This window comes from Aquila chrysaetos, chromosome Z (genome assembly GCF_900496995.4).
Source record: "Aquila chrysaetos chrysaetos chromosome Z, bAquChr1.4, whole genome shotgun sequence".
Lineage (NCBI taxonomy): Eukaryota > Metazoa > Chordata > Aves > Accipitriformes > Accipitridae > Aquila > Aquila chrysaetos.
This window is the reverse complement of record NC_044030.1, coordinates 16,112,602-16,140,455: the sequence shown is the minus strand read 5'-3', so window position 1 is coordinate 16,140,455 and position 27,854 is coordinate 16,112,602. Positions and strand designations below refer to the sequence as shown.

Here is a 27,854-nt window from a genome sequence, read left to right as displayed (position 1 = left end):
GCTTATAAGTGAGAGCAAACACAAAAGCCAGAACAAAGGGAGAAATTTAACTAATTTGTTTGGGGAATTTTGGTTGGAAAAAATAAAACAGACAGGAGTTCCTTTGTTAACAAAGGCTGCGGCTTCTTTTGTGAGCAGCTTCCATGTGGTCGTTGGTTGCACATGAGTAAGTGATTATGCTGTTTCAAGTAACATCCAGGAAACTCTGAAAAACCACCAGACATAATGACATTGCAATGTCTTAACAAATCAAATTTCTAGCCCCTGCTGTCAGAGTTATGGTATTGCTGGGAGTACAATACAAAATAAGGGCAGAGCTATAAAGGTCCTCCTTTAGGGGAAATAAGTAACTTCTGCTAATGTTTAACTCCGTGGGCTGCTGTTGCACCAACAGCTCAGGGCGCAGACTGCTCCAGAGTTTCAGCAACCCCTGCTCTGCTAACACAATATGGTATGATAGTTAGAAACCCACCCAGCAGAAACCACAGTGGTATCGGCAAGAGCAGCACTGGAAACATTGTGTGGCCAAGGATCCCAGGCCTCCAGAGAAAACAACGCCTAGCAGAAGCAAAACATAAGAACAAGCTGAAGGACAGCAGACAATGCCAAAAAACTCCCATTTTGACTGAGAAAGGAACAGGCTGTGTCGCAAGACCCACCCTAACCTTTGCCTTTACCAGCATGCTGGGAGCAATGGCCCCAGGAGGATGCAGAAGTGATGGTGCTGCTGGCACCCTGGCGCAGCAATCATGGCAGCCCCATCCAGGCAATGAGTTATTTAGGCCGTGCCAGCAAGCTGTATAGTGTTCACTCCAGTGCCTAACACACAGCAAAACATCTTGCCTGCCATATTCTGCCAGCATGCCTGCCCACTTCGGTCTCCCTGCTGAAGCACTTGGGTTTCCAGGGGTCTGACAACGTGCAACCTTGGCAGGTCTGCAGAGGGTTGCGAGGGAATCTTTCTTGCACTTTGCCAGCATCATCACGCATTTCTCCTTATATAATGCATTGTCTTGAAGAGCTTTTTGGACTCACAGAAACCCAAGAGTCTCCAACACCCCTCCACTGAGCTGGCGATGGTCCTCCTCATACAGCCTAGTAAGCAGTTTGCATTATTCACAGTGAGAATTACTTTTGGCCCATGTTCAAGCTCATATTCACAGTTACCTCCGAATCCTATTGAGCAGCTCCACCAGTCACTTCCCAGCCTGGACCGATGCTCAGTGTTATCCCTCCCTCACCCTTGTGCACCAGGCACCCCTGGAACTTCTACTTGCTGGACTCTGTGAACATCCAAGTGGTCCGGTACCTCCCATTTAGAGAGGTCCCTCTGGACTGAGGCTCTGCCTTTCACTGTGTCAGCCACTCCCTCATAATGATTATTTCCAGCACTGTAAAAAAAAAAAGTATGTAAGTATACATGTACATATATGTATGTATATATATACATATAAAATTCCTGTTTTCTAGAACTTAATCTTTTGTCTGCAGACATGTGTTGCTGCACTTCTTCTGGTTTTTGATGTTCCCTGGCAAAGGAAGACTTTTATTAAAAGCAATAAAAATAGCTACAAAAGAGGAAAACAACTGGAGCCAGAGTTTTGTTCAGGGTCTTACCTGTAGACCCCTTGTGATGCTTATAATAATTTCCCTGACTAGTCAAACTTTGAATAGCAGGGTTTGTCCTGAGACATGATGCTGTTGGCAATTTATGTAAGCAATTGAAAAGCAACGAAGTTATTGATTTGTGAAATGGTTACCATAATAATTTTTCCAACACTTTCTACCATGCACCCTGAAGCCAGCCTGTAACAGAGCACTAGGCGGGATCTGTTGTGTTTTGTTTTATTCTCATTTTTACCCCACAAAGGTGTCCACAGAGTTTCTCCAGATGAGGGATGATTCTTTATCCAGGTCTTTTGTTGCACTCATAAAGGCTCCAGTAAAACCACAACAAACTGACGCCTGAAGCTGAAGCATGCCTTGAAAGAAGTCACACCGCTGTCACAGGGAAGTACAACCAGCACAGGTATTTGTTGTAACATTTTTCTTGGTTGAGGCATGTGACAGAGTGCAGCACTGCCTTCAGAAAACAGCCGTGCATCTCGGTTGTGGAGAGGCCTTCCCTGTTTCCTGGGGCAGAGTTTTGGAGCATGGCATGCTCTGTCATGGTTCTATTTGTAAGATGAACGTCAGGATGGAGATGGTCCAAGCCCGACTCTCCACAGTCCCCAGGGCCACGTGGGTCTGGGATGGAGGAGAGGCCCCGTTTCACACATGTATCACCACAGAGGTACAAAACTCTTCATTAAATACCAGCAATGAGTCTCTGGGACCATCCTTGGATCCTCTGCCATGTCCATGGCCCCTCTGTGTTGGCATGGTGCTGTGACCTGGCCAACATGTCCAAAAGGCCCAAGGCTGTCAAGGGTCTGACACTGGGTGGCAACCTGCCCTTTTGGTATAAGCCATGAGAAAGCTCTCCTGGGGCAGCAATTAAAGGAAGAAGGACCTCTGTACAGCTTTCTCACCACAACAGTGCTCGAGCTATAGCAAATTTGTTCTTAACAAATTCTTGTTTAGAGGAACAAGAACGAAAGCCAAGCAAACCTGCAACGACAGCAGAATCATGGGAAAATTCAGGTTGGGAAGGACCTCTGGAGGTGCCCAGCTCCAAACCCCTGCTCACAGAAAGGACAGCTTCAAGGGCTTGTACAGCCAAGCTGGGAAATGTCAAAGGTCTCCAGTAGGTCTCCTTTTCTTGTAGTGCGAACATCAGACCCGCAACCAGCATTCATTGCTTGATGTGCCTCCACAGATACCCTCAGCATAGGCAGGTACTTTGGCTGTGTTTATTGCCACTGTTATGAGCACAGGAATCCCCCATCCAAGCCACCACAACTTGGATGGGCAGGGGGACAAGGCACCGGGGAGGGTGGAAGTCTCCATCTTTGGGGGTGTTCCTAGACACAGCTGCACAAAGCCACAGCTGTCCTGACCAGCCGCTGGTCAGCAGCTCCTGTGCTGCTGGGTCCCATGCGACCCTGCACGTCACCCTGGGCTCAGCCCCATCCCCCAGCCGTTCTGTGCACAGGCAGGTGAGAGCACAAGGAGGTGTGCGCACAGCACCCTGCCCGAGGAGCACGGGGAGCTGCCCCGGGTCTTCACCTCCACTACCCGAGGGCCATCTCCAGTCCCTGCCACCTCCGAGCCGAGCTGCTTCAGCACACTCAGCCCTGGTCTGAATGGGGAAGGGGAACTGGAGACCCCCGGAGGCTCTACCACCAGCCCTGCTGGGGGTCCAAAACCATTCGGGTGAGGCAAGTTTATCATAAACAGCGGTGGCTGAAGGTGCTTTACTAAGTTACTCAATGAAGCGTGAAACATGGTCTGTGGTACACAACTGAAATTAAATCACTAAGCAACGCCTACGGCTTCTCACATTGCCACAAACAAAAGAAAATCCTACTTAGGTGCAAATACCTGCTAAATCTGTCTTTGTTAAGAGATATGGGTGCAAGGTGACTCACCCTGGCAGCTGGGGTCTTCACTTAGAGGGTATTCTGCAGACAAAGACGACAACTCAGAGACAGCTTTGCTTTTTCTGAATGTCAAGTAGCTGGCTCTTCTGGCTTTGCCAGGAGGAGCTGGGCTTCCCCCGACTCAGCTTGGGGTCCTGGCTACAAAAACAGTAGGGGGTGGGTCCCTGCAGATATTTCCAAGACTCTCAAACTTTGACTTCAGCCCCTGTAAGGTGTGTACACCTCAGTGACAGGGACAAGATAGGATGCTTGGGGATCTCAAGCAGCCACCCTGCTGCATGCTGATATTGCAGATATTAATTTAAGAAAAAAACCCAACCCAAACTTTTAATTGGAGGATTCTGCTTGTCTCTAAAGTGTGCCTTGTCTACTCTGAGGTTCGTTATGGTCAGGCTACACACAGAGCAGCAAGAGGACACCAGCTCCCACACTGCCACCTCCCACAAGCCCAGCAGCAGTACAGGCTGCTGGAGTGTCTCTCTGCCACGGTGGCAGTCCGTCCTGTCAGCCCAGCCTTCCCTTGCTGGCTGGGGAAAAAGCCTGGCGAGTTTTCCCCCTGCCCAGGCTTCCACACAGATGGGTGAGAGGAGTTGTGGTTGTCCTGCACATGCTTAACCTGGGAGAAAGCACCCTTCTCCAGCAGGATGCTGCTCGTTCAAAGGGACAGTAGCTGCTCCCCTGCACTGCACACCCCAAGAGACACCCAGAGGCAGAAACATGGCCGAACGAAGGGCAGGCAGCTCAGACATTTTGAGGCACCGAAACTGCTTCTGTTTGGTGTGTCAGGGAGGAATGGCCTGAAGAGAGAGCTCTTGCTCATGCCGCTGGTGGCTGAAATCCCAGCCACCTGGATGCTTTCCTGCCATGCTGCACAGGAAAGCACGGTGGTCAGCATGCAACATCAAACCCCAGCCCTCCAAGCCTGCAATCCGGATGCAGATGAGCCTTGCTGTGCTGTCAGACAGTTTGTTTTCCTCCAGAGCCAAGCCTCAGTCATGGGCAAAGGTGTTTCACTCTGGTGACAGAGCAATGAGACCACTGCTCCTCCGAGCACACAGAGCGTCTTGCTGGTGCTGACAATCCCCAAGCAGGGACCGGGGCTGGGTTTAACCCTGAAGAAAGGCTGCCACCTGCCAAGCCACAAACACTATTCCCTGCTCCTTCCTTACTCTGACCACTCATGTTATCGCATCTTGCCTCATTGGTAAAAGCGTCCAAGAGCCCAGCCCAAAATTACGACTTGGAAATATAACACAGCCTGCAAGTTAAATATACTCAATCCTATTTAATGTCACCAGGGAGTGTCATTATTCATGATTAGTCTCCAGTTACATAGAAATTATTCTTCTCACATTTCTCCCCTGCCTGCAGTCCTTAAAAATGAAAGGCAAATGTCTTGAATCAATTTTTGCCTGTGAATAACAGCCCTTTCAGCCTAATTTTTAATTTTACTTCTAACCTTGAAGCAGTTTTGACATGAGTCATACGTTAAAATCACTCCAGTGGACTGCAAGGTCCAGCTTCAGAAATAAACCTGTGACGTGGTCTTCCTCTCCGAGATGATACAGCCCAAGTACACCATGCCATGTTTTGCTTTCAGGAGGCGTCCGCTGCTCTGTATGCATCCAAACAAATGTCTGGCTGTTCTTGTATCACAAGTTGTTTAGGACATAGGAGTAAGCATAGCAGGCACCTCTGTGAAAACTGTGCCGGGGTGCCTGTGTTTCTATTCATTTAATGCACCCCCATGCCCTCACACCGGTGCATAGTTGCATGTGTGGCTTCTGCAGACGCTGTGTGCTCATTTCATGTGGAAACACTATGGGGCTGGAACCTGAAAGCTGTCCTCCGTGGGAACTCCAGCAACTGCCTGGTCATCGGCAAGTTGCACTGGATCTCCCCATGCTCCTCAGCTGCTGGTCCTCACTGCAAATGGCAGAAAACTTCCCTGCACAACCCGGTGCTAGCATACCTTCCCTGGCCTCCTCCTTCCAGCATCCTCCTTCCCTAACCAGCCTTAGGTCAGCTGCTCCTCGCAGCCTGGCGAAGGTGCCGGTGCTTCCAAGATGCCCAAGCCAGAAGAAGAGGGCTGAGATGAAGCCACTGGGCACTCTGAGAACAGGCCCTTTACACACTGCTGCGGACCCCTTTGGACCCCCAGACACATGTGAGGAGCACCGGACAAGCCAGAGACTCCCCATCCCTGTTTGTCACCCAAACCAGAGCTCGGGCCACGCAGCAGCTAGATTTGGTCCTCGTCCCTGCAGCAGTGGGGTAGGCTTGGTCAGAAAGAGGATGTGAAACCTTCAGCTCAAGGACTGCAGGTGGCCCGCCACTGAATGTAGGTGCAGGAAAACTCTGACCACACTCTGGCCATGCTTTCACCTCTCAAAAGGAGAAGTAAGAGTGGCTCCAGCTCTAACCACACTCTGTGAGAGTTGCCTTTTGCAGCAAGACCACCTTCCAGGGAAACAGTGAGTCCCACGGCTCACCCTGGATGCCCGGCCAAGAGAGGAGGAAACCCCAGGCAGCTCTCAGGACCCTTGCTGACCCACTGCACACGTCTGGTGGAAAGGTGGGTTTCAACCTATCCTAAGAAAATATGAGAAAAAGCCCATAGCTAATGTCAATGGTGGGAGCAGTCGCTATGTTTCAGTAGGAAGGCCTGCTACCCAGTGTGACCTCAACAGGCTGGAGGAATGGACCAGAAGCAACTTTGTGAAATTCAGCACAGGAGAGGTGATCCTTCCTTACCACTTAGTGCTGCTGAAGACTCATCTCTGTACTGTGTCCAGTTTGGGGCTACCCAGTACAAGGAAGACACTGACGAACTGGAGAGAGTCCAGCAGTGACCACCAAGGTGGTGATCAGGCTGCAGCACAGGGCGTATGAAGAGATGCTGAGGGAACTGAGCTTCCCCAGCCTGGAGAAGAGACAACTGGGGAGTCATCATAGGGGTCATCCACTGCCTGAAAGGTGGTTATGGAAAAAACAGAGCCAGACTCTTTTCAGAGGCTGACAAGGACAGGACATGGGCCAAGAGGTACATGCTGCAGGATGGGACATTGCAGCTGGCCATGAGAAAATTCCTCCACGTGAGGGTGGTGCATCTCAGAGACCAGATCTCCGTCCCCAGAGGTGTGCAGAACTCAACTTGACAAGGCCCAGCACAACCTGATCTACCTTTGGACTGGGGAGTTAGACTACAGACCTCCAGAGATGCCTTCCTAATAAGATGTCCTGGTGATTCTGCATTATGGTGGGAGGGAGGGAATATGGCTGCCTTCCTTTGGGGCTTTCAGCACCCCCTGCTCTGAAACATCCTTAGTGCCCAGGACAGATCTGAGACACTTGTCCCTCTCCCTCACCATGCCTGGGCTGCTCCCCTCCTCGTGCAACATTAACACGGGAGGGAGGATGCTTGGTGTGGTTTCTCCATGGCCTGGCAAAGGCTGGAAGCTGTGTGTCCCTGCAGGCTTACGTGGAAGAAAGGTCTGAAGACCCAGCGCTGAGCTGGAGCTGGCACCACTGTACCGTGTGGTGCTGTGCACTTCCAGCCAGCTCAGGAAATAACACAGCTGCTGCAACTCAGAGCCCCCTAACAGGCTTTTGGAGATCTTCTCTGCTACCTCTCTGAGGTGTGTTTCTGTCTGTGCATCCACGGTTTACTGATGCAGAGCAGTGACTGAGCATCCAGAGGAATGAGACAAGGGAGGCAAATGACTGCAGGCATATATTAAAGTATTCAGCTTGTCCAGCTGAAAGAGATTTCTGCCAAACGATTTTATAAGGAATGAGGCATTTTACAGGAAAAGCAGGGCCTCTCCTCTCATTTCCTTTCCCCTCTTCTCTATGAACTTCAAAGAAAAAAGGGGTCAAAACAGAGGCCAGGCAACTGGAACTGAGTTCCTGAGCCCTAAAGCCTAATTAGTCCAAGATACATTTCATTGGATATCTCTCAGAGACAGGCCTAAATTATCAATCCTCCCCACCGTGCCGCCGAGGGTCGGATAAAGCCAGAACGTGGTCCGCAGTCTGCAGGGCCCCAGCAGTACCAAGGCTCTCAGGGGGGTCTCGGCCCAAGCCCCTCGCCAGAGGCAGGGCTCTCCCAGCCCCCCAGGCTTTGTGTGGCCACAGCTAAAACCCCTTCCCCAGGACAGGGATTGTCCCTACCTAACTGGTGCCTTGTCCCAGGGCTGCTGGCGAAGGAGCTGTGCTGACTAAAACCCCACAGTGCTGTGTGGCTGTTGCCCCTTGCTGCATCAGCTGAGGCTACCAGAAAGCCTTCAGCCATTTGCAATTGCCCTTCTGGCAGTTTTAGGCTGATGTTAAACCCCACTTATACCTCCCCTCAGTCAGGTGAGCCAAGCCCAGCTTCTGCTGGCTCTGCCTGCAGGCTACATGCCCCATGTCCCCTCCTGCCTTACAGCTGTTTGCTGGCCCCTGTCCAGCTTCTTTGCATCCCTCCCCAGTGGATGCCCAGCAGAGGGGATAATGTCCCTCAATCTGACTCTCCTTGCATGGCCCAGCATGTGGTTTGCCTCACCAGCAATGAGAAACAAAGCTTGGTTTTGCACAGGTTTAAGGACTCTCTGGAACCACACGCCAATTTCAAGTCACACATCTCTCCCTGCAAGTCATGGGTCTTGGGGTGGGTTTTTTTTTTCAGGACCCATAAAAAATATTCTCAAGAACAGAGAGACAGAAATGACACAGGCTGTTTCCCCTATGCACCCTCTCTCAAGTTGCTGGCCTCAGAGGAGTGCGTCTTGTTTTGAGACTACAGCAAATGCGCTTCAACGGGAAGGACTCATTTCCGGCCCTGTGGTCTGAAAGCTGAGAAAAGCAAAACTCTGCTGCAGGTTACTAGAGTAATTTGGAGAGCAGAGAAAGGACATCATTGTCACTGTAAGCTTATGTGGCCTCCTGGTGCCATAGCACAGCTCTGGAGCATAGGAAACTAAATCTTGCAGCTTGTGAGGCAGCGGACAGTCGCACATGAAGCCAGACAGCTATCTGGCAGGGAAAGTGAGGTCCTCACGGGTGTACAGCTACCCCTAAGCTGCAGGCTGTGATTCTGCACCCCAGCTGGTGCCTGGATCCTGCTCCCCAGCCACTGCAGTTGGGTGACCTGGTCAGCATAAGGCACGGCTCACTCCTGTCTTTGTGCTCAAGCTGCTCTCTCAGGGAAGCAAGAGAACAGGAGGGATGCAGGAGAGGAGGGCAGAAAACTGACTCCTTTTGAATCGGGAGGTATCTAAAAATTACTTTATTAAATTTTCTGCCAGGAAAAAAGGTAAAATTCTTCCCTTAAAAATTTGGATATCAAGGCACACACTCAGCTCTCACTTGAAGAATGGGTCTGGTACTGACGAGGACTGGGTTCAACTCTGTTTTACTGCAGATCATCTGTGCTGCCTCATTGCAGCAAGACTGTTTATCTCCCTTTGCATCCATTGCCCAGGGGAGCCAAAATATAAAATGGAAACCTTTCCTTCCCTTATGTAATGTTCTGCCAGAGCTGGCATCCTGCAAGTGTTGGCTGGAAGGACCTCTGGAGGTCTCCAGATGCAGGACTGCTGCCAGCACCAGATGAGGCTGGCTGTAGCTGTGTCTAGCCACAAAGCCAAAGTCTGCTTCTCGTGTGCTTGCGCAGCACTTGGTGCGTTGGGACCCTTTTCTTGGATGAAGTTGATAGAGAGCTCTGACTCACCACACAGGGAGGTTTAGTTGGGGTGTCCACCTATCTCTGCAGCTATCAGGGAAGGAAGGCCACATGAGGTATATAGCACCAACATATGTCCAGTCTGTTAGCTTGTTCCTGTGCTGGTTTCACCTTTCCAAAAAATGCCATCCTGAGGGCTGTGATGGTTCAGCACCAGGCAGCCTGCCTGTTTGGCTTTTCCTGCTATAGGCCAGTAACACGGGAGGGAGGGCAGACAGTAAAGCAATGGCTGAATTTACTGACAGATTGAGCCAGATTCCTATCTGCTGCCAGCACAAAAACAGCTGCCATCTTTGGATTTTACGGCTTTGCTTTGTTACAGTCTGGATTAGACTTGTTTTCAAAACAACCTTCAACAGACATAAATACACCTGTCATTGAAAATAAATATGCCCGGAATGATTAACTGATAGTTCCTGGCAGTAATCCCCACACCTCTGTAATAGCAGTAAAAAAAATGAGTTGGGATCACGGAGAGGAAACAACAGCACGCAAAACATTAGCAGTGTGCCTCACTCACTACTTTTTCAACTTTACGCTATTGGATTACTTTCTTAAGCACTCTGGGGACACAGACAGCTAAGAACAGCTTTTATTGGCAAAGGCAGGCAGTTTCTCACACATGGCTGTATTTTCCATGGCTCATCCAGCAAATTGTACACTAAGCCTAAAAAAACAGCACGGAACAAGACTCTCCAAGAGGGGCTGAGTACAGCGGATTTCACATCCCCATGCGCTGGCAGTCTAGCACCAGTATCGGGCACTTCCTGGGAGCAGGTGGGAAGTGCCCCGCACCAGGGGGACATGAGCAGCAAGATCCTCGGTGCTGCCCAGGGAGTGAGGAGCTCCCTTCCCAGCAAGGCCACCTAAGTCTACACACAGCCAGGAAGGACACAGTCAGCTTTACTCTGGATTTAATCCTCTAGAGGATTTAATCCTCTAGGATTAAACGGGGCTTCAAGACATTTGGCCTCAGTCAGAGTCCAAGCAGCACGGATGGATTGCCACAACTACCCTTTGTGTATTTAAAGGGCAGTTGTCTCTCATGTGCCCCCTTGCCACTGGAGGGCTCTGCCCCATACAGCAGCATTTTTCCAATTCTTAGTCCATAATTAAAGCAGCCAAGATATGCGATTAATTTCCCTACTAATGAAATATTACCTTACGCAGCATCATTCCTTCACACATGACCACACTTCTGAAATGCAGAGCTCACACTAGCTTAAGGCTTGCAAACAGCAAGATCCCTGGTTTGCATCTGCAAACCTGCACATGCAAACAAGGAGGCAGGCAAGGAACTGTTCCACACCCGTGCCAGGCCTGACATGCACTCCAACATGTCTGCACCACCACAGGGCATCTTCTGAAACACTAATGAGTGAAGGACAGCAGGTGGACTGCACCTCTGTGGGAAACCAGCTGGAAAACCCGAGTTCTGTATTCAAACTGTAAAACACTCAACAAGGCTTACACTGAAGGCGCAGACCATACTTCTAAGACAACGCTGAAAAGCCAACTTGCAGAGCAACTATGCAGGTTAATGTACATCAGTGCTCTCGCCTTGACGTTACACTTGCTGTGCTCACTCTAGTGGCTGTTTCAACTGCTGCTACTTTGAAGCATAGGAAAAAAAACCCCACCCCAACCGTTTCAGGTCCCAGAACTGACAGCCACTCCTGAGAGAACACTGGTCCCAGCCTTTCTGATGCTTTTTCCCCTCACATGTTCTCCCTCAGCCTTCCTGGCCGGGCCAGCACTGTACCGGGCTAATGGGTAATTCCACTTCCACGAGGCCCTGCCTTTGGCTCGTGCTACGTCACAGGCCTCACGCCCAACATTCTTTCCAAGTTACCTCCCTGACGAGTAACAACGGGGGCGAGGAGGCTGCTGGGTTTCCCGGCGCTGCCGAGGACGGGCGCCCCGCCGCGGGGGTCACCAGCCAGGCCCAGCTGGGGCCTGCTGGCACCGGCCGCCCCTCAGCCCGCCCGCGGTGACGGCCCACCACCGCCAAGAGGCGCACGAGCCGCCGCGCCCCGCCGCGCGGGCGCGGGGTTGTCCCAGTGCGCATGTCCGCCCCCGGCGCGCCGCTGCCGCAGCCCCCTTCCCCCCCGCCCTCCCCGCCCTCCGCCACGTGATTTAGGCCGCGTCAGGTGAGGGGGGCGGTCCCGCGCGGCGTGGCGCGGTCCGGAAGCCCGGGGCGCGAGATCGGAAGTGGCGGGGCGGTGCCGGTGGGGCCGTTCGTGAGCGGCGGCGTTCAAGATGTCCATCGAAATCGAGTCTTCCGAGTGCGTGAGGCGGCGGCGGGCCGGGCCGGGGCGGAGCGGCGCGGCGCGGCCGTGCCGGTCACGGCGGGGGGGGTGGTACCGGGAGGGGACGGTGCGGCCTCCGGACCGAGGCGGGAGCCGTTGTGGCGCGGCGTGGTCGTGGGGGAGGGGCTGTCCCTGAGGTGATCGGGGGACACGAGGACGGTTGCGGGGGGGGGGGGGGGCCGGCGGCGGTGCCCGCTCCGCCACGGCTGGGCATCCGGGCGGGTGGGGGCTGCGGCGGCTGGGGGGGGCCGCGGGGAAGGGTAGGCCGTGGGGCCGGTGCCGTGACTGCGCGCTGTTCCCCTGCAGCGTGATCCGGCTGATCATGCAGTACCTGAAAGAGAACAGCCTCCACCGGGCCCTCGCCACCCTTCAGGAGGAAACTACCGTGTCCCTCAACACCGTGGACAGTATTGAGAGCTTTGTGGCTGACATCAACAGCGGGCACTGGGACACGGTGCTACAAGCCATACAGTCGCTGAAGCTGCCCGATAAGACCCTCATTGATCTCTACGAGCAGGTGAGTGAGTGCAGGCTGCGTACAGCCTGTTCTGCTCTGGGTGGAAGCCCCTCTCTGTTGTTTTCCGCTTACTCTTGGCTAATGCAAGTGTTTGTCTCTTGGTGCAGGTTGTGCTGGAGTTGATTGAGCTCCGGGAACTAGGTGCTGCCAGGTCTCTCCTGAGACAAACAGATCCCATGATCATGCTGAAACAAACTCAGCCAGAGCGGTACATCCACCTTGAAAACCTTCTGGCCAGATCTTACTTTGATCCTCGTGAGGTATAGTACGCTATTCCTAGAGACCTCACAATGCTGTCTTGCATGACCCCTGGCATTGGTCCAAGTTGCTAACAGCTTACTTACGTCATCTTTTCTTTTCCACTGTGGGAGTGAGAACGTGCAGCTTCCCAGTTTGATGATTTTACACATTGTATTAAGTGTTTGGGAAATGGTGTATAACACTTGATCGCAAGGCAGCAGAGCAGTGGTTTTGAAGTATACTGCAGGTGAGAGTTTGGGGATTTATACGTGTATCCTGCCACAGTGTCCTGGTTTTGGCTGAGATAGAATTAATTTTCTTTCTAGTAGCTGGTATGTTGTGGTGTTTCGGGTTCAGTGTGAGAAAAATGTTGATAACACACTGATATTTTCAGTTGTTCCTAAGTAATGTTTAGACTAAGTCAGAGATTTTTCAGCTTCTCATGTCCAGCCAGCAAGAAGGCTGGAGGATCACAAGAAGTTGGGAGGGGACACAGCCAGGGCAGCTGACCCAAACTGGCCAACGGGGTATTCCATACCATGTGATGTCATGCACAGTATTTAAACTGTGGGGAGTTGGCCTGGGTGGGGGATTGCTGCTCAGGAGCTAACTGGGCATGGATCAGCAAGTGGTGAGCAACTGCATCGTGCATCACTTGTTTTGTATATTCCAATCCTTTTTTTATTACTGTTATTATCATTATTAGTTTCTGTTCTATTAAACTGTTCTTATTTCAACCTGTGAGTTTTACCTATTTCCTTCCAATTCTCTCCCCCATCCCACTGAGTGGGGGAAAGTGACCAAGCAGCTGCATGGTGCTTAGTTGCTGGCTGAGGTTAATCCATGACACAGAGGATGACATCTGTGCCTTGCTTTTCCTGTCTTATATATGCAGAAGAAAATTCACATTTTGTAAATAAAATCGTTGTTGTGTAATAACAAGGCATTATTTCTGAACTGATAATGTCAGTTTGACATTTTTAGTGAAAGCATATCCCAAATGTTTCAAGGGTTAGTGTTAAAGAGAAGGGCTGTTTTGAAGGCCTGAAAGAAAATTAATCTGGAAGGGGCTTCAGTTCAGAGCAATGAATGTTTTTATGCAAAACAGTTTAGAATAATCACTTCCTAAAAATAACTTCTCTCTAGGCATACCCAGATGGAAGTAGCAAAGAGAAGCGGAGAGCTGCTATTGCACAAGCTTTAGCTGGAGAAGTCAGCGTGGTACCTCCATCTCGTCTAATGGCGTTGTTGGGGCAGGTAATTCTTGAAAAATGTTTTGGTAGCTATGTCAGTTTCTGTAGATCTTTGCCTCATAAACCTAACTATGATGTAGTTGATTCTCCAGCTCTATAAAAGTAAAGCTTAAATACTGCACATTTACATCTGGTATAGTTAAAAATGGTATTTTCTCCATGTGGCAAGGATTTAGTGGTTGTAGGAAAAGTCAGCACTGCAGTGGTAGATTTCTTCCCCTAGAATAAATACTCAGTGCATAGAGAAGATTATTTTCAAAGTGCATACTAGTACATACTGTTTCTGTTGTACTTACAAATCTCTTTTTGATTCTCAGAGTGTATTCATTGATACTCTATGCAGACAGTATTTAATATATTTTGTTGTTTTATGGCTTGCATCTTACTTTCTCTCAGCATAACTGGTATGTCCTGTGACTGAAGGCAGCTCTCTGTTGAAGGAGTTGTATAAGATTTTGTCTTTTGAATGAAGTTCACTTGTGTCTTCCAAGAGAGCTTATGTGTCATTTTTAGTGTTAATGTATGCAGTTCTAGGCAAATAGACAACAAGTTGGGTAATTTAATGCAAGGTTGAACTCGCACTGTGTACATACTGTATACTGTGTACTGAAGGTGGAATGAGAGGGTGGGCCTGAGTCATTCTCACTTGCAAAAAAAGCCATTTGGGGATAATGTTCTATTCTGTTTGTGATCATGAGTCAGGAAGCATAATCTGGTAAGTCTTGTTTCAAGTAACTGTTTGCGGTATATTTGTCTCAAACTGTACAGGTGTACAATTTGTAGGGGTGCAAGAAACTATTGCTGTATTGTGTTAATTAGAAGCAAGCCTTGATGAGGAAGATGTATGTTAACTGATACCTAAGGGTATGGTTTTCAACTCCTCAAAAGGCACTGAAATGGCAGCAGCATCAGGGCCTGCTTCCTCCTGGTATGACAATTGACTTGTTCAGAGGCAAAGCAGCTGTGAAAGACGTAGAAGAAGAAAAGTTCCCCACGCAGCTGAGCAGACATATTAAGGTGATGTTGTGTTTGATTTTATGTGTGTTAATGCTGCTTGTTCCTTCCTGTGCTTTTATGTTGGGAGATAAGAGTAAACCTTCTGAATGCTTCTGTTCTCTTTTTTGTAAGTCATTTCCCTCCACCCCTCCAATTCCTCCCCCACCCCTTTCCCCTTCTCCCCCCTTCCCTCCCTCCCTCCCTCCCCCCCTCCCCCTCCCCTTCTTCTCCATGCTTTATCTCATCAGGAGACTTTTCATGAGAGTCTGAAATGAGGTCCCTTAACAAGATTGGGTGCTCATGGTATTTGTGAATATGATAAATGTATTCATTGTTTCTTTGACTTCACAGTTCAGAATCATTGAGTTTTCAGAAGTGGTTTGTTTAGTCCCCTTCTTTATTTGTGCAAGGAAATACTTGTGTCTTAAACTTCTGTGCATGCATATTAGCTTCTGTGAACCACTTAAGTTTTGATCATGAACTACTAAATACCATGTCTACTAATATGATCAGTATCTCCTTTGTGAGGATTTTATCATGTAGATTTCAAAAGAGAAAGAAAACTCTGCTGTAATGACATAGTTGTTCAGCAGCACTCACAATGTGGAATAGGCAGTTTCCTACTGTGAAGGCTTTTCAACTTCACCAAACAGTTTTGTACAGTGAGAAGTGTTAATTCACTGTAGTAGCTCTACCAGTTCTCCCAATGAACAGGAGATAATGTTTTTTGGAAGTCATGAGTTGGAACTTGTGAAATCAATTTGTTGTGTTCAGGAGCAGCTTGGTAAAAATGCTTTATGAGAACTTGTTTTGTTTACCAGTACTGATCTTTGATTTTTGTATTGATTAGTGAAAAGCTTTTTCTATACTCAGTTGTCGTGGTCACTTGTATTTAAAAATGTAAAATTTAAAAATTGTATTTAAAAAATACCAAACATTTTCTGTGAGAATTTCACTGGAGAAGCATCATTCCAAGTGAAGCAACTTGTACTACTTCAGAAATTTCTGAAGTCTGCTAGGGATATATGTTGGGTACTGGAAAGGTGTTTGTTACCATATACAATTCACTGCAAAAAAAAACCCCAAAATATGAAGACAACCAATCCAACTGCTGCTGCAAGCATGGAGTGTTTGATGTAGCTTCCACAGATATTACCAGATCAAAAAGAGGGGTTTTTTGTTTGTTTTTGAAGTGCTAGTAGTAGGTATTGACAGGTTTTTTTGTACCTTAACATTTAAATTTGTGAATGCATACTTCTATAAAATACTGTATTTTTGCCACCAAAATGAGACTACAGTTTTGTTTTAAGGAGTTGGGTTTTGTTAAATTGCTTATTAGGCTTAATTTATTTTCTCCTATAAAACAGTTTGGGCAGAAGTCGCATGTGGAGTGTGCTCGGTTTTCCCCTGATGGACAGTATCTTGTTACTGGCTCTGTTGATGGTTTCATTGAAGTATGGAACTTCACTACTGGAAAGATTAGGAAGGTAAATTGTACCTTATTTCAGACAGATGGTTAATTGGCCAAGTACCTGGTTTTATTCTTTGAGATTATACTTTATGTTTGTTTTCATTTCTCAGGGACTGTGAATCTGAAAAGAATGTCTGCTTGGCCAACTCAAGTATTGGTGTGGAATCTTTACGTGGGTTTAATTGTCTGGTTTGTCGTAGACTTCCCTCTGTGATAACATTTTTTTCTTTTTACCTTTCCGGATTGTTGTCATTGCCTCTAAAACGGTGACAATAGCACTTCCCTGTTACTATAAGGCTGTGAGGTCTGCTTGGTGATAGGTTATAAAATATAACTGAAGTTAAAAGTGCTAGTACGTTTGCAGTTTGCCTTAAAAAGTGTTTAATGGAATTCACTGTTTTGATTGGTGGATCTTCTGCTTTCATTTAGGATCTGAAGTACCAGGCACAAGATAATTTTATGATGATGGATGATGCAGTGCTGTGCATGTGCTTCAGCAGAGATACAGAAATGCTAGCAACCGGAGCACAAGATGGAAAGATCAAGGTACAAATCTTTTTGTACGGTATGTTGGTAGAGGTGGTGACCAGAAGGATTCACTTGCAATTGCAGTAATGTTGCAATTCTATGTAAAAACAAGTGAAGTTTAGCATGGCTCAGAAACAGATATGTATTAGCACTGATGTTTAAGCTTCTGTGATCTCTTAACAAAGTAACCACCTCTATTTCATTTGCTGTTTCCTTTCCAGGTGTGGAAGATCCAGAGCGGTCAGTGTCTGAGAAGATTTGAACGAGCACACAGTAAAGGTGTTACATGCCTCAGTTTCTCCAAAGACAGCAGCCAAATTCTTAGTGCTTCTTTTGATCAGACAATCAGGTAAATAAACTGAGAATGTGTGAGCTACAGTGCAGGAGGAAAGAAAGCAGAATTTTCACATTAAGCAGTTAAACTTTTGAATATAGATTCATTTGACCTGGGATTTGATCCTTTTGCGTTGAGTTTTAATACTAATAGGAGATCATGACTGCTGAGGGTTGGAGAGGAACAGTTTGAAAGTTTGACCTTTCACTTGCTTAACTTGCTTTCTTCCAGGGCTAGGGGCCAAGTACCTCTTCTGCTCTATTGTAATTTACATTGACCTTGCGCATGTTCTTTCTGGGAGACTCCTATCTTAAGAAACAGTTGTGTCAACCGTCAAAAATTAACATTTTTTTTATAATAAGCTTAGGGTAAAAAAAGATCTGAGGATAACAGGATGATGACATTTTTTGAAACACCCTAAACAGCCTAATTGTACTCACTAGCTTTAATAGACAACTTCACAGCAGTTGATTCTATCCAGTTCATTTTCCTTGTGAAGCAGTATCACGGGCTCTTCTTTTCGTACTATCTGAAGAAATCCTCTGAGAGCAGCTTTAAGTATTTTGGTGCATCTTCTCTGCTTCCTCCTGATAGTTGCTGAATAGAGCAAAATTTCCAGAAGTGCGTGGGAATCTCAATTAGCAATAGTCATGGCTCTCCCTTGGGCTTGAGTAAAGGTCTGTGTGTCCCTGTGAGCTGCATGTGAGTGAAAGAAGATGAGGCACATCCCTACACATTCAGGGACAGTCACTTTGCACTGTGTTGCTGCTCCCTGTCTAAGTCATGCATTGCCAGCCCTTGTAAAAGGATTCTTGTCCCAGCCCCAGATCCACCCCTCTATCTCTCTTGGATCCAGAAAACTCGCTTTAGAGTGGGAACAAGAGGAAGAAGGACCCAAAGAAAATGTTTTTTGGGCATCTATTCTCCCTAGCAGTCTGACATGGAATACTAGAGCTCCAACCCTGGAAGACAGCCAGGCTGATCGACCCTGAGAGCCTCAAGAGCAGGAGTTACAATTTTTATCTGGAAATGGCAGTACAGCCTTTCCTGTTCTTTACGGTGCTGCTTTTGTTCTGAGTATCTTTTCAGATGTATGTGGTGTATAAGGGAAGGCTGAGAGAGCTGGGCCTGATCGGCCTGGAAAAAGAAGGCTGAGAAGGGACCTAGTTGCCTCATCTAGAGTAAGTCACAGATAAGACAATACCAGACTCTTCTCAAGTGCACAGTTCCTACAAGGGACAACGTCCAGGAAGTGAAATTCTGATTGTATATAAGGAAAAACTTTTTTTTTTTTTTTTTTTAAACTCCTTGAGAAAGAAGCAGTGCTTGGACAATGCTGAGAGAGTTGGCTTAGGCTGGGGATGGATCTCAACCCTTCAAGGCTTTCAAAGCTAAACAGAACAAGACCATGAGTGATTTGAAAGGTGATGTTGCTTTGCGGAGAGCAGTGGAATGGAGGTGTTCTGAGATCTCCTCTAGCCTAAGTTATTCTGTGATTCTCTGACATGTACCACTGTTTTAGAATCTCTGTTATAGAAAAATCATGTGGCCAGATGGTTTGTACCATCATACATTTATACTGGCAAGAGGAAAAAAAAAACTTCTTTCAGACATGAAAAAGAGCCATAGAGACAGGATCATTTTTCTTTTCCCTCCCAAAAGATAATTCCGATCTCTTCAGGCTGTCTCTGCAGTTCTGCTTTTGGGCATGGGAATGCTTTCTGTTTCTCAGGCAAACCATCCCTTGCTGTGTAGCACCAGCACTATGTTGGGATATGAGCTGTGGGGGTTTTTTAACCAATCTGTATAGTTCAATTTCCCAGTATCTGTGGCATTCCTTTTGGGCAGTGAAACTGTTCATGATGTTGAAGGCCCACAGGCTGAGATCTTGGGAACCCAGGAATGGGAGTTGAGTCTTTCTGCAATCTTTGGAGTTGGCTTTGGTGCACAATCCAGTTAGTTTAGCAAGTTGATAGTGTGTCAGCTCAGTTACAGTGGTTGAATATAAGGTCAGTCTGCAGAAAATCGAAAGAATATATCCCTCTTAATGTGGTTTGGCTAAACTGAAGAAACTTGGCATTACCTGACAATTTCCACGTGCTAAGACTTATATACATACAGCTACTGGAGCTTACCTGGTATGCAGATAATCTGTTAAGGCACAACATGACAAAGGAATGGATGGTTGTGGGACAGGTATGAAGGTGGTTAGGCTTGTATCTGTGCTCCAAGAAAGCTCAAGTGTCTGTGCAACCTGTGTAAGGCAGGCTAGGCATAAATTATAAAAGTTTAATTTAAAACGTACCTCTAGAGGTCTCTAGTCCAATATGCTTCTCAAAGCACAACCAACCTTTCAGTTAGGAGAGCTTGCTCAGGGCTTTGTCCATCTGAGTTCTCAAAATCTCCATGGGTGGAGACCCCACTGCTTCTCTTGGCATCTGTCCTAGGGCTGTACAGCCCTCTTGGAGAAAATCCTGTTTGGCCATAAGAAAAGACGTTTTGTTTTGGTTTCCTTTGTAACTTGTGCCCTTTGCCTCTTGTCCTTCAGCTGTGCACCTCTGAGAAGAATCTGACTCCACTTATTCTGTAAAAACTTGTTAGGTAGTGATGTTAACCAAATAGTTAAAATTTTTCAGATGTTTAGTAAGGACTGAGATATCCTTTTTCTTTTTTTTTTTTTTTTTTTTAAAGGATCATTTCAGGGTGGATAGAAGCAAAAATGAAAGTTAATTGTTACTTTTAATACTAGCAAATAGTCACAAAAATACTCAAAACTCTGTTCTAATCTAAGTTACCAGATGAGCAGCAACCTCATCAAACTGCTGTTCCTGCAGCTCTTAGCATCTGGAAAGTGTTGCTTAACATTTGTGGAGTGCAGTAATTCTGATTCTGCACCTATTAGGTGTCTTGTTACTGAGTGGAATTTGCCAACTGCTGGGTAGATTTGGTTTGCAACAAAGCTATTCTGTTGCTACGCAGACACTTTCCTGCAGTTGAAAGCAGCTTAGGTCAGTTTTGTCTAGTACACAGTTATTTTTCTTCTTTGAGGTTATCCTGATTTACTTAATAATTTAACTTATTTGTCTACAAGGAAGACAGCAATTAGATGCTCCTGAACTTTCACTTCTGTGGCCTGAACACACCCAGCCCTCTCAGCCTCTCCTCATGCATCATGTGGTACAGCCCTCTGGCCATCTTAGTGGCCCCTTAGTGAGGGCCCAAAACTGGACACAGTCCTCCAGAGGTGGCTACAGACAGGGAGGAACCTTGATCTGCACACTGTGCCTCTCCTAATGCATCTGGTGTGTGGCTGGGTTTTGTCAATGCCACAGCAAGCTGCTGGCTTTCACTTTGTTCTCCCCAAGGCCTGCCAGGTCCTTTGCTGCAGACCCCCTCTGCAGCCAGTCAGCCCCCCGTTGATACTGGTGGCTGAGGTGGTTCTGCAGCAATCTGTTCTCAACATCATGAGGTTTCTCTCAGTCTAGCTTTCTGGTTTGTCAAGGTTTTCAACTTCCTCATATGTCATTTTCAAAATTGAGTTGCAGGATGTGGTCCTTGCATTGTGAATCAGATTGATCCAGTGCTTGACGACTCTGTTTTGTGTTTAATTGAATGGGATTATGTAATATGTTTAATGGCTTTAGGCTCTTGTCTACTGTAAAGACCAAATGAAGAAATGTGTGGATCTGGAGGCAACTGCACAGTGAACAGGCATTACAAAACATCTTAATGAGAGATGTTCAGCTGTTTAAATCCTGATATATGTGAACTATAGCATAAGCACTTTAATTGAAATTATGTAAGGGTGGATGTTGAATCAAGGACAGCAAGCTTCAAATGGAATAAAGAATTTCATTCTCAAGGCTTCAGACTTCTGCCTGAAAATTGTATTTCTGTAGCCAGTAGGTACTACAATTTAAGGCAGATACAGATTAGCAATATGATTTCCTTTTAGATGACTGAGCAAACTCTTGACAGAATTGCACAGTAATAGGCAATGGCAATAGCTTGCAAAAGAGAAAAAATTCTGCTTGAGTGTAAGGAAAGAATTTTTCTTAACCCAACTGGACAAGGAGTTGGTCAAGGCCCTGAGCAAGCTGACCTCACTTAAAGTTGAGGAATCTGTTGGACTAGAGACTTCCAAACTTAATTCTGTAATTGTTGTTTTGTCAACTTCATAGTTTCCCCTTTCATAGTCCTGTCATCTAATAGGTACAGTGTTTATTACATACAGGTCCTTAAGGCTGAAGGTTGATGGTATTTCCCTAAGCTTTTCACAGGAAGACATAGTCTTTGACAAAAGGGGCTCACGATAAAGACTTACATCTTGCAGATTTTTAGCACTTTTTATTGTTGCCTGTCAAAGGTATCTCAGATTTAAAATACGGTGAAGCCAGCAGGTGGTTCATACTACCTCAGTTGTTTGCTTAGTTGTGACCTCTGTTGTTTGACAGGATTCATGGTTTAAAATCTGGGAAGACTTTAAAGGAATTCCGTGGTCATTCTTCCTTTGTCAATGAAGCTACTTTTACCCAGGACGGCCACTATATTATCAGTGCATCCTCTGATGGCACAGTGAAGGTAAGATAACATTTACCCTTTCTAAATAACACATTCAGACTCTTTGCATGTTGCAGCTGATTTGTTATGACTGCTGCCATCATTGGAGAAGGACTTGGGGTTATCTGCAATAATAACTCTTTCTGCTGGTACAAATTCACATTAAAATCACTTTTGCTAATACCTTTTAACGGTGATTCTTTAAGTGATCTAAATCACTTGTTCATGACACCTTTGCTGTAGATTCGTGTAAATCAGAACTGATGAAGTTTCATACTGTGCTTACAGACTGCTGTAGAGCCTGTTTCTGCAGTGTTTATGAAAGGAGGACATAAGTGCAATAATTACCTGCCTGTTCCTGCTTTATTCTAGAAATAGAATTGACTATGACACCGCTTGTCCTAGAATGTAGGGATTCCCATGTCTGAAATAATGGCATTTTCTTGCTTGCTGTGTTGGACAACTGTTTATTTCTTGGTGCTTAGGAGTCCCTTGCTGTATTAGCTAGGTAAATCTAGCATTAATGAAACTGGTTGTAGAAGTGATAGGTTTGCTTCTAGTCTCAGCAAAGAGTGGAACTACTCAGTGTGTAGTAGTTAAGAGGAGTAAAGCATTGTTGTGTACAGGGCATTACTGACTAATAAAAACTAAATAAATATAGAAACGGCTACATTAAGTAGGGCATCAATACAGTGCATGGAGGGTGGGTAAACAGATCCGGTTTATAGATGTGGCCTAGGAGAGTGTGATGGATTTTGCTCATATTAAATGGGGCATTACTTCAAACTTGCACTCTTTGCTAGACTGCCCCAATCATGGGAATAGCCTAAGAAGGTGGTATCTTCCATTTTGATTGTACTAGTATGTAAACAGCAAAAATATTCCACAGATGGTGAGTTACATTTTATTTTAGATATTAAACAAGCAGTTCCATTTTCTGTTTCTAAACAGCTAGAACAGCCTGGTGTTGAGCCTGAAGCAGCTGTAAGCTGGGATGTCTCTCCCACTGATATCAGTGAGGCTTTGCTTTTTCAGTGATTTTCATGTCTGTCTTGTGTAAGGCAAATTGCGTGTGCAGAGGCTGCGCATATATTCACAGATACTAGCTAAAACCAGAAAGCAAGTCTGGTCTCACCCGTCAGGGAATATGCTTAATGAAAGGGAGCCAGGCTGAATTTGGATCATGGAAATTCACTTTCAGTTCAGTTGTAATGAAATTGTTCATGGTGTCCACACTTCAAAATAGATGTGATAATTACTTTTTTTAAAAATCTGCTTTAAACTACAATTTTTGGAATTAATATTTCCCCTCAGGAGCCTTAAAAAAAATCGGAATCCAGTATCCAGAATCAGCTCATTCTTGTTTAATTTTTTAAAGCTAATTGGTTTTACATTTATTTTTCATACTAGGTTTGGAATGTGAAGACGACAGAGTGCTCAAACACCTTCAAATCTCTTGGCAGCACTGCTGGGACAGACATTACTGTGAACAGTGTCATTCTCCTGCCTAAAAACCCAGAACACTTTGTTGTTTGCAACAGATCGAACACAGTCGTCATTATGAATATGCAAGGACAAGTATGTGGTCTTACTGGTGTCCTTTCAAGTCTCTCTCAGTCATTTTAAGAATGCCAAAAACGTAGTTAACAACCTAGCCTTGGGTTAAACCTGATTTCTCCAGCTTGCTTTCATGACAAACTATTCTGTACCCAGGTTATAGAACAGCTTGACTTGCAGAAGGCGATTGCAGCTATGGAGAGATCCTGTGTTCTAAACAGACTTAGTACTGCCTAAATTTTTTTGCCCTGAACATAGTAATGATGTGCTGCAGATTAATCGTGCCAAATATTTTTGGGGGGGTATCTTTACAGATTGTAAGAAGTTTTAGCTCTGGTAAGAGAGAAGGTGGTGACTTTGTATGCTGTGCGCTTTCACCTCGTGGTGAATGGATCTACTGTGTTGGTGAAGATTTTGTGCTCTATTGCTTTAGCACAGTGACCGGCAAGCTGGAGAGAACTCTGACTGTAAGTTCTTAGCTTTGAGCTTTTGCAGAGTTCTAAACACAAGGATGATCTAAATGTTTGTTACTTATGAAGTCCATAAGGAGAAGTCCGTAAGGAGAAGTCTTGTACCAAGGAATCTTTCACCTCTTGCAGCCATGACTGGTAACAAATGCATTCTAGAACACTTGGCTGTAGAATGTCTTTAGTTTTTTTTAGAACCATTTTAATTTTAAAAGTTAGGAAAATGTTTACCCGCCAAGCCAAGGGTGAATTGGTTTGAACTTACTGGAACTAGAGCATGTCTTGACCTGGGCTCCAGCTGATGGAGAATCTGACCAAGTTGTCAGGCTTTAATTTGCCTTGGAAACTAAAGAGGAATACCAGCTTGAATAGCTAAATTTAATGGGGAACACTTGGATATTGTGGATTTCAGTGGATGTAAATCTTCACTGAACCTTCCTTCACCCAGTAAAAAGTAACTGCTATGTCACAAAAATTGTTTGCAGCTGGAACTTAATATTGGGGGGGGTATGTTCCTCTGCTTTTGCTGTATGCACAAAGCATGTTAAACGTCAGTTCAGCTTGCCTCTAGTTCTTGTTTGAAGAGAATATTTGGCTTGAATCTGCTAAAGGAAGAATCTCCTGATGTGTCTTTCTGCTTATTCTCTAGGTTCATGAAAAGGATGTCATTGGCATTGCTCATCACCCCCACCAGAACCTGATTGCCACTTACAGTGAAGATGGCCTCCTCAAGCTCTGGAAGCCATAGATTGATTTTACAATAAGCTATGCAGTGTGCCTGTTAGTTGCAGGTTATTGGTGTTTGTGCTTTAACAAGGTCTAAAGCACAAAGTGTGCTATTTACTCAATTTTAGTTCCAGTTTCCAGAGAATGACATTTTTAATTCTTGGTCTAAAGTTAGGTAGATTGGTGCTTAAATATAGCATCAGTTAATTTCAAATACTTTTATTTTTACCAGAGTAGCTGAAACAACTTCAGTGAGAGTGTTTTTCCTGTCTCCTGAAGTCTGAACTCTTCCTACAGTGTTTATAAAAGTTGAACAAGCTAGGAACTACACACATTTACAAGTGGTTGCTGACTTCCTAGAATACAGTAAAATGCTTTTTTTATTTGAGTGAATTATGCGGAACAGGAAAGCTGTCTCTTCTCCACTGCTGAAACAAAGGCACAGTTTTCATGGAATGCAGATGAGGCTACTCTGCCCTCAGCTTGAAGGTAGAGGCTTTTCTAGTCCAGTGGGTTTTGCTGTGTTCAATTTTTCCAACTGTATATATTAAGTAGTGTCACACAGCTTCCTCAGAATGAAACTATTCTTCCTCATCTCCCAGCACTTCCTGCTATAAACCTGCCTAACATGGCAGTGAGATATAGCTGGGTTTTTGGTTTGGTTTTTTTTGTGGTTTTTTTTTTCTTTGTTTGTTTGGTTGGTTTTGGAGTTTTGTTTTGTTTCTTTTTTGTTTTACTTTATTTCCAGGCTAAAAGAAATTATTATGTGGGCCTTCTTCCTGTAAGTGTATAATGTCTTCAGACCAGCTTTAACTGAAGCAGGCCTCAGGATCAATATTTTAAAACATGCAAAAGCCGGTTTACATAGGGCAAGTTCCTAGTGCTATGATGCAGCACATGCTGCAGTTGTTTTGGTTTTTCCAGTTTACGCAGTTCATCTTCCTGCTTTCCCAAAAGGGCATGGCATACTTAAGCTTTAATTAATTACTTGTAAGATTTTTTTTATTTCATATACCTGTGGACCTAGTTAAGGTGATACTTAGGTCCCACACTATGGTAAAAAGCAGCTTTCAGGCTCTTCAGTTGGGAGCAGATGATGATTCCATTTGAGATCCTGACTAATGCACACTGTTGTGAATGTACACCAGCATCTTCTAAAGTCTGACCATAGTTTTTCTAGGATGCAGCAAAAAAATGAGGTTTTGTCTGTAATGATGAGACAAACACATGCAGATTTGGATCTGTTGCACCGTTTCCTGTTCTCATCTCTTACAGAATGCTTTCTTGCTGCAGTAATCTTTCAAACAGTAATAACTTCTCTTTGACTTAATAAATTAGTTCCAATTTAAATAACCTCACAATTTTTTTGAGCTTGAGGGCTTGATCTTAATGCACGTATTGGTTGTCAGCTGGTGACTGACCTCCTTCAGCACTGACCGGTACACTTGACTGATCTATGTTCATACTGGTCTAAGGAAATGCATAAACATTTCAGCTTAACTTCTCACGTAGCATTGCTTGTTCACTACAACTGTAGTGTTTAGTTCTACATTTAGCTGTAACATTATAATTCCTAAATTTTTTTTTTAATGCTTCCTCAGATATGGCAATGAAGTATTTTTAGGTAGCAAAAAGTGATTACTTTTCCTGCCTGAAAGGACACTGGCATGCCAGAAACATCTGACAGTAATACACCTGACAAACTCCATTGGCAATTAGTACTTTTGATACAGGAGAACATCTTGACAAAATATTTTTAATGTTATCTAACTTGTAGTTCATTTTGCCTTCAGATTACATAGAACTGCTAATCTTCAATGTGAACTATATTTTACATTGTTCTTTAAAAGAAAAGTAGTTGTAGCAAATAAAACTGTCAGAATCCTGAATGTTTAGAGATTGAAATACATTCTCTAGCTTAAAAATGTGAGAAAATCTGGCATTTCTTAAGCTTTTTATGCAAGTTTCAGTTTACTGCATCAAGTACTGAAGACAAAAAAGCAAAATGTACTAATACTTATGAAAGCGCAATGGTAAAACTTACTTCCTGGGCTGCAGCTGTAATTTGCAAAATAGCTGGCAGTTGGCAAAAAAATACAATGATAATCTTGAAAATGTTGATTTTTTTTTTTTTTTTGATGTAACGTAATTTTTTTTTTAAATGCAAATGTTAATTTTTTTAATGTAATCTAGGAAGACATTTTCTCTCTGGAGAATCAGCCAGGTATTATGCCACCTACCTGTATGTAAGACTTGAACAAGGCAACATCTAGTGCTTCAACGAATATTAAAGAAAGCATTGTTCAACCATGGGCCTTGCTTTATTGAATTATTTTGCTTGCAGCTGGTGAGTTGCATCACACATGGAGGAGTGCAGAATGCTTTCTGGGGGGAGCGCCACATAGTGAAAGTCTCATAGGTCAGTTCATCCTCCTGTTTCTGAACTGAGGGTCAATGAATTTCAGCCTTGCTTGGGTGGAATCAGCTGCCTGTCTGTATGTGCTTGCAGAAAGTATGTGGAAGAGCTACTGCCATCTCAGCAAAAAATAAGCGAGCTTAGGTTCCTGCACAGTTATGCAAGTGGTGGATGTAACTTTTTTTTTTAAATGTTATTGGGGTAATACTTTATCCAAGTAACATGTGAGCCTGTAGATAGAGAGTGTAGTCCTGCTCTGATACTACTATCAGCTTGCCACCTGCAAAGAAAAATCAAACCCTCCCTTGAGTCCTCGTAAGATTTAGGGAGACCAGCTGAAAACTGAAGATTTGATCTCAAAACAAAAAGATCTTTTGTGAAAGTCTTATGAAGCAGCCACATTCTCATGAGGTCTGAGAGACTAGACAATCTCCATGGGTGCCTGCCAGCCCCTGTGAATCTGTGATTCTGCATGTTGCTGAGGATTTTGAACCATGAGCTTGGGTGAGAGGGCCTGCCTGTGATTCAGGGCAGCTTGGTAACACCAGTGTTCAGTCTGAGATAAGAAGAGAAGGAAAATATGTTGCAGAGATTTATAGGAAAAATGATGTTAAGAGTCAGTTATAAATGCTCTTCAGGTGCAGCTTTTCTGCACTTCTGCCTAGTGTCTGCATGGGTTTTGGGAGTCCTCAAGTCTGGTTACTCCATCTCCAGCTCCTGTTGATGATGTGGGCTCCATTGTGTTCACTGGATAGCTGTAAATAAACCTTATGGCCTTCTGGATCATGGCAACTTGTGAGAGACAGTCTGAGCAAACTTGATCTGAATGTTGGGGGGAAAAGCATAGGCTTTACATGCATCCTGATGAGAAAGGTGGCTAAATGCTTTATTTCAGGGGCCGAGTAGGAAACCTATGTGGGAATTCTTTGGCTCCCCATGGAGCAAGATACAAGGAGATGGTTGCTCCTGAAGTGAAGGGAGCCTAACAATTTTACCTGTAACAGGTGCTGCTTGCATTATGAAACAGGGTAGTGAAGGCTTCTTCAGTTTCTTTGTGTCCCTTAGCCTATAAAACTGCTCCCTGTGTAGTAAAAAATTCTTCTGATACAGCCTCTGCTTTGTTGGGCAGGAAGAGCCGTTCGCTTGTCTGGGAGCAGGCGTGTGCTGCTGCCAACTAGTTAAGCCTTTCCTGTCTTCCCAAATTAGAAGCTTT

The 27,854-nt window shown here is 45.3% G+C and overlaps 1 protein-coding gene and 1 long non-coding RNA gene across 2 annotated transcripts; one reads left to right on the top strand and one right to left on the bottom strand.

The window, feature by feature from the left end:
- On the bottom strand, window positions 1-11,449 carry LOC121232683. The gene is made up of 3 exons (XR_005931587.1): window positions 11,399-11,449; window positions 473-1,391; window positions 1-205 (listed from the first exon to the last, which is right to left on the bottom strand). It is a non-coding gene; the product is annotated as an uncharacterized LOC121232683 (long non-coding RNA).
- SMU1 (SMU1 DNA replication regulator and spliceosomal factor) lies at window positions 11,424-26,535 on the top strand. Its single transcript, XM_030004830.2, has 12 exons — window positions 11,424-11,552; window positions 11,883-12,093; window positions 12,201-12,353; window positions 13,480-13,590; window positions 14,475-14,603; window positions 15,950-16,069; window positions 16,483-16,599; window positions 16,803-16,930; window positions 21,370-21,496; window positions 22,886-23,053; window positions 23,347-23,499; window positions 24,149-26,535. Exons 1-12 carry the CDS (start codon window positions 11,527-11,529, stop codon window positions 24,245-24,247), a joined length of 1,542 nt encoding a protein of 513 aa, XP_029860690.1. The 5' UTR covers window positions 11,424-11,526; the 3' UTR covers window positions 24,248-26,535.
- Window positions 26,536-27,854: the final 1,319 nt, after the last annotated feature.

Excerpts from the sequence above, each read along its gene's own strand:
- SMU1 (XM_030004830.2), top strand. The coding sequence starts at position 11,527 with ATGTCCATCGAAATCGAGTCTTCCGA. Across the intron at positions 23,054-23,346 it reads TTATGAATATGCAAGGACAA|ATTGTAAGAAGTTTTAGCTC; the intron begins GTATGTGGTCTT and ends GTATCTTTACAG. Across the intron at positions 23,500-24,148 it reads AGCTGGAGAGAACTCTGACT|GTTCATGAAAAGGATGTCAT; the intron begins GTAAGTTCTTAG and ends CTTATTCTCTAG.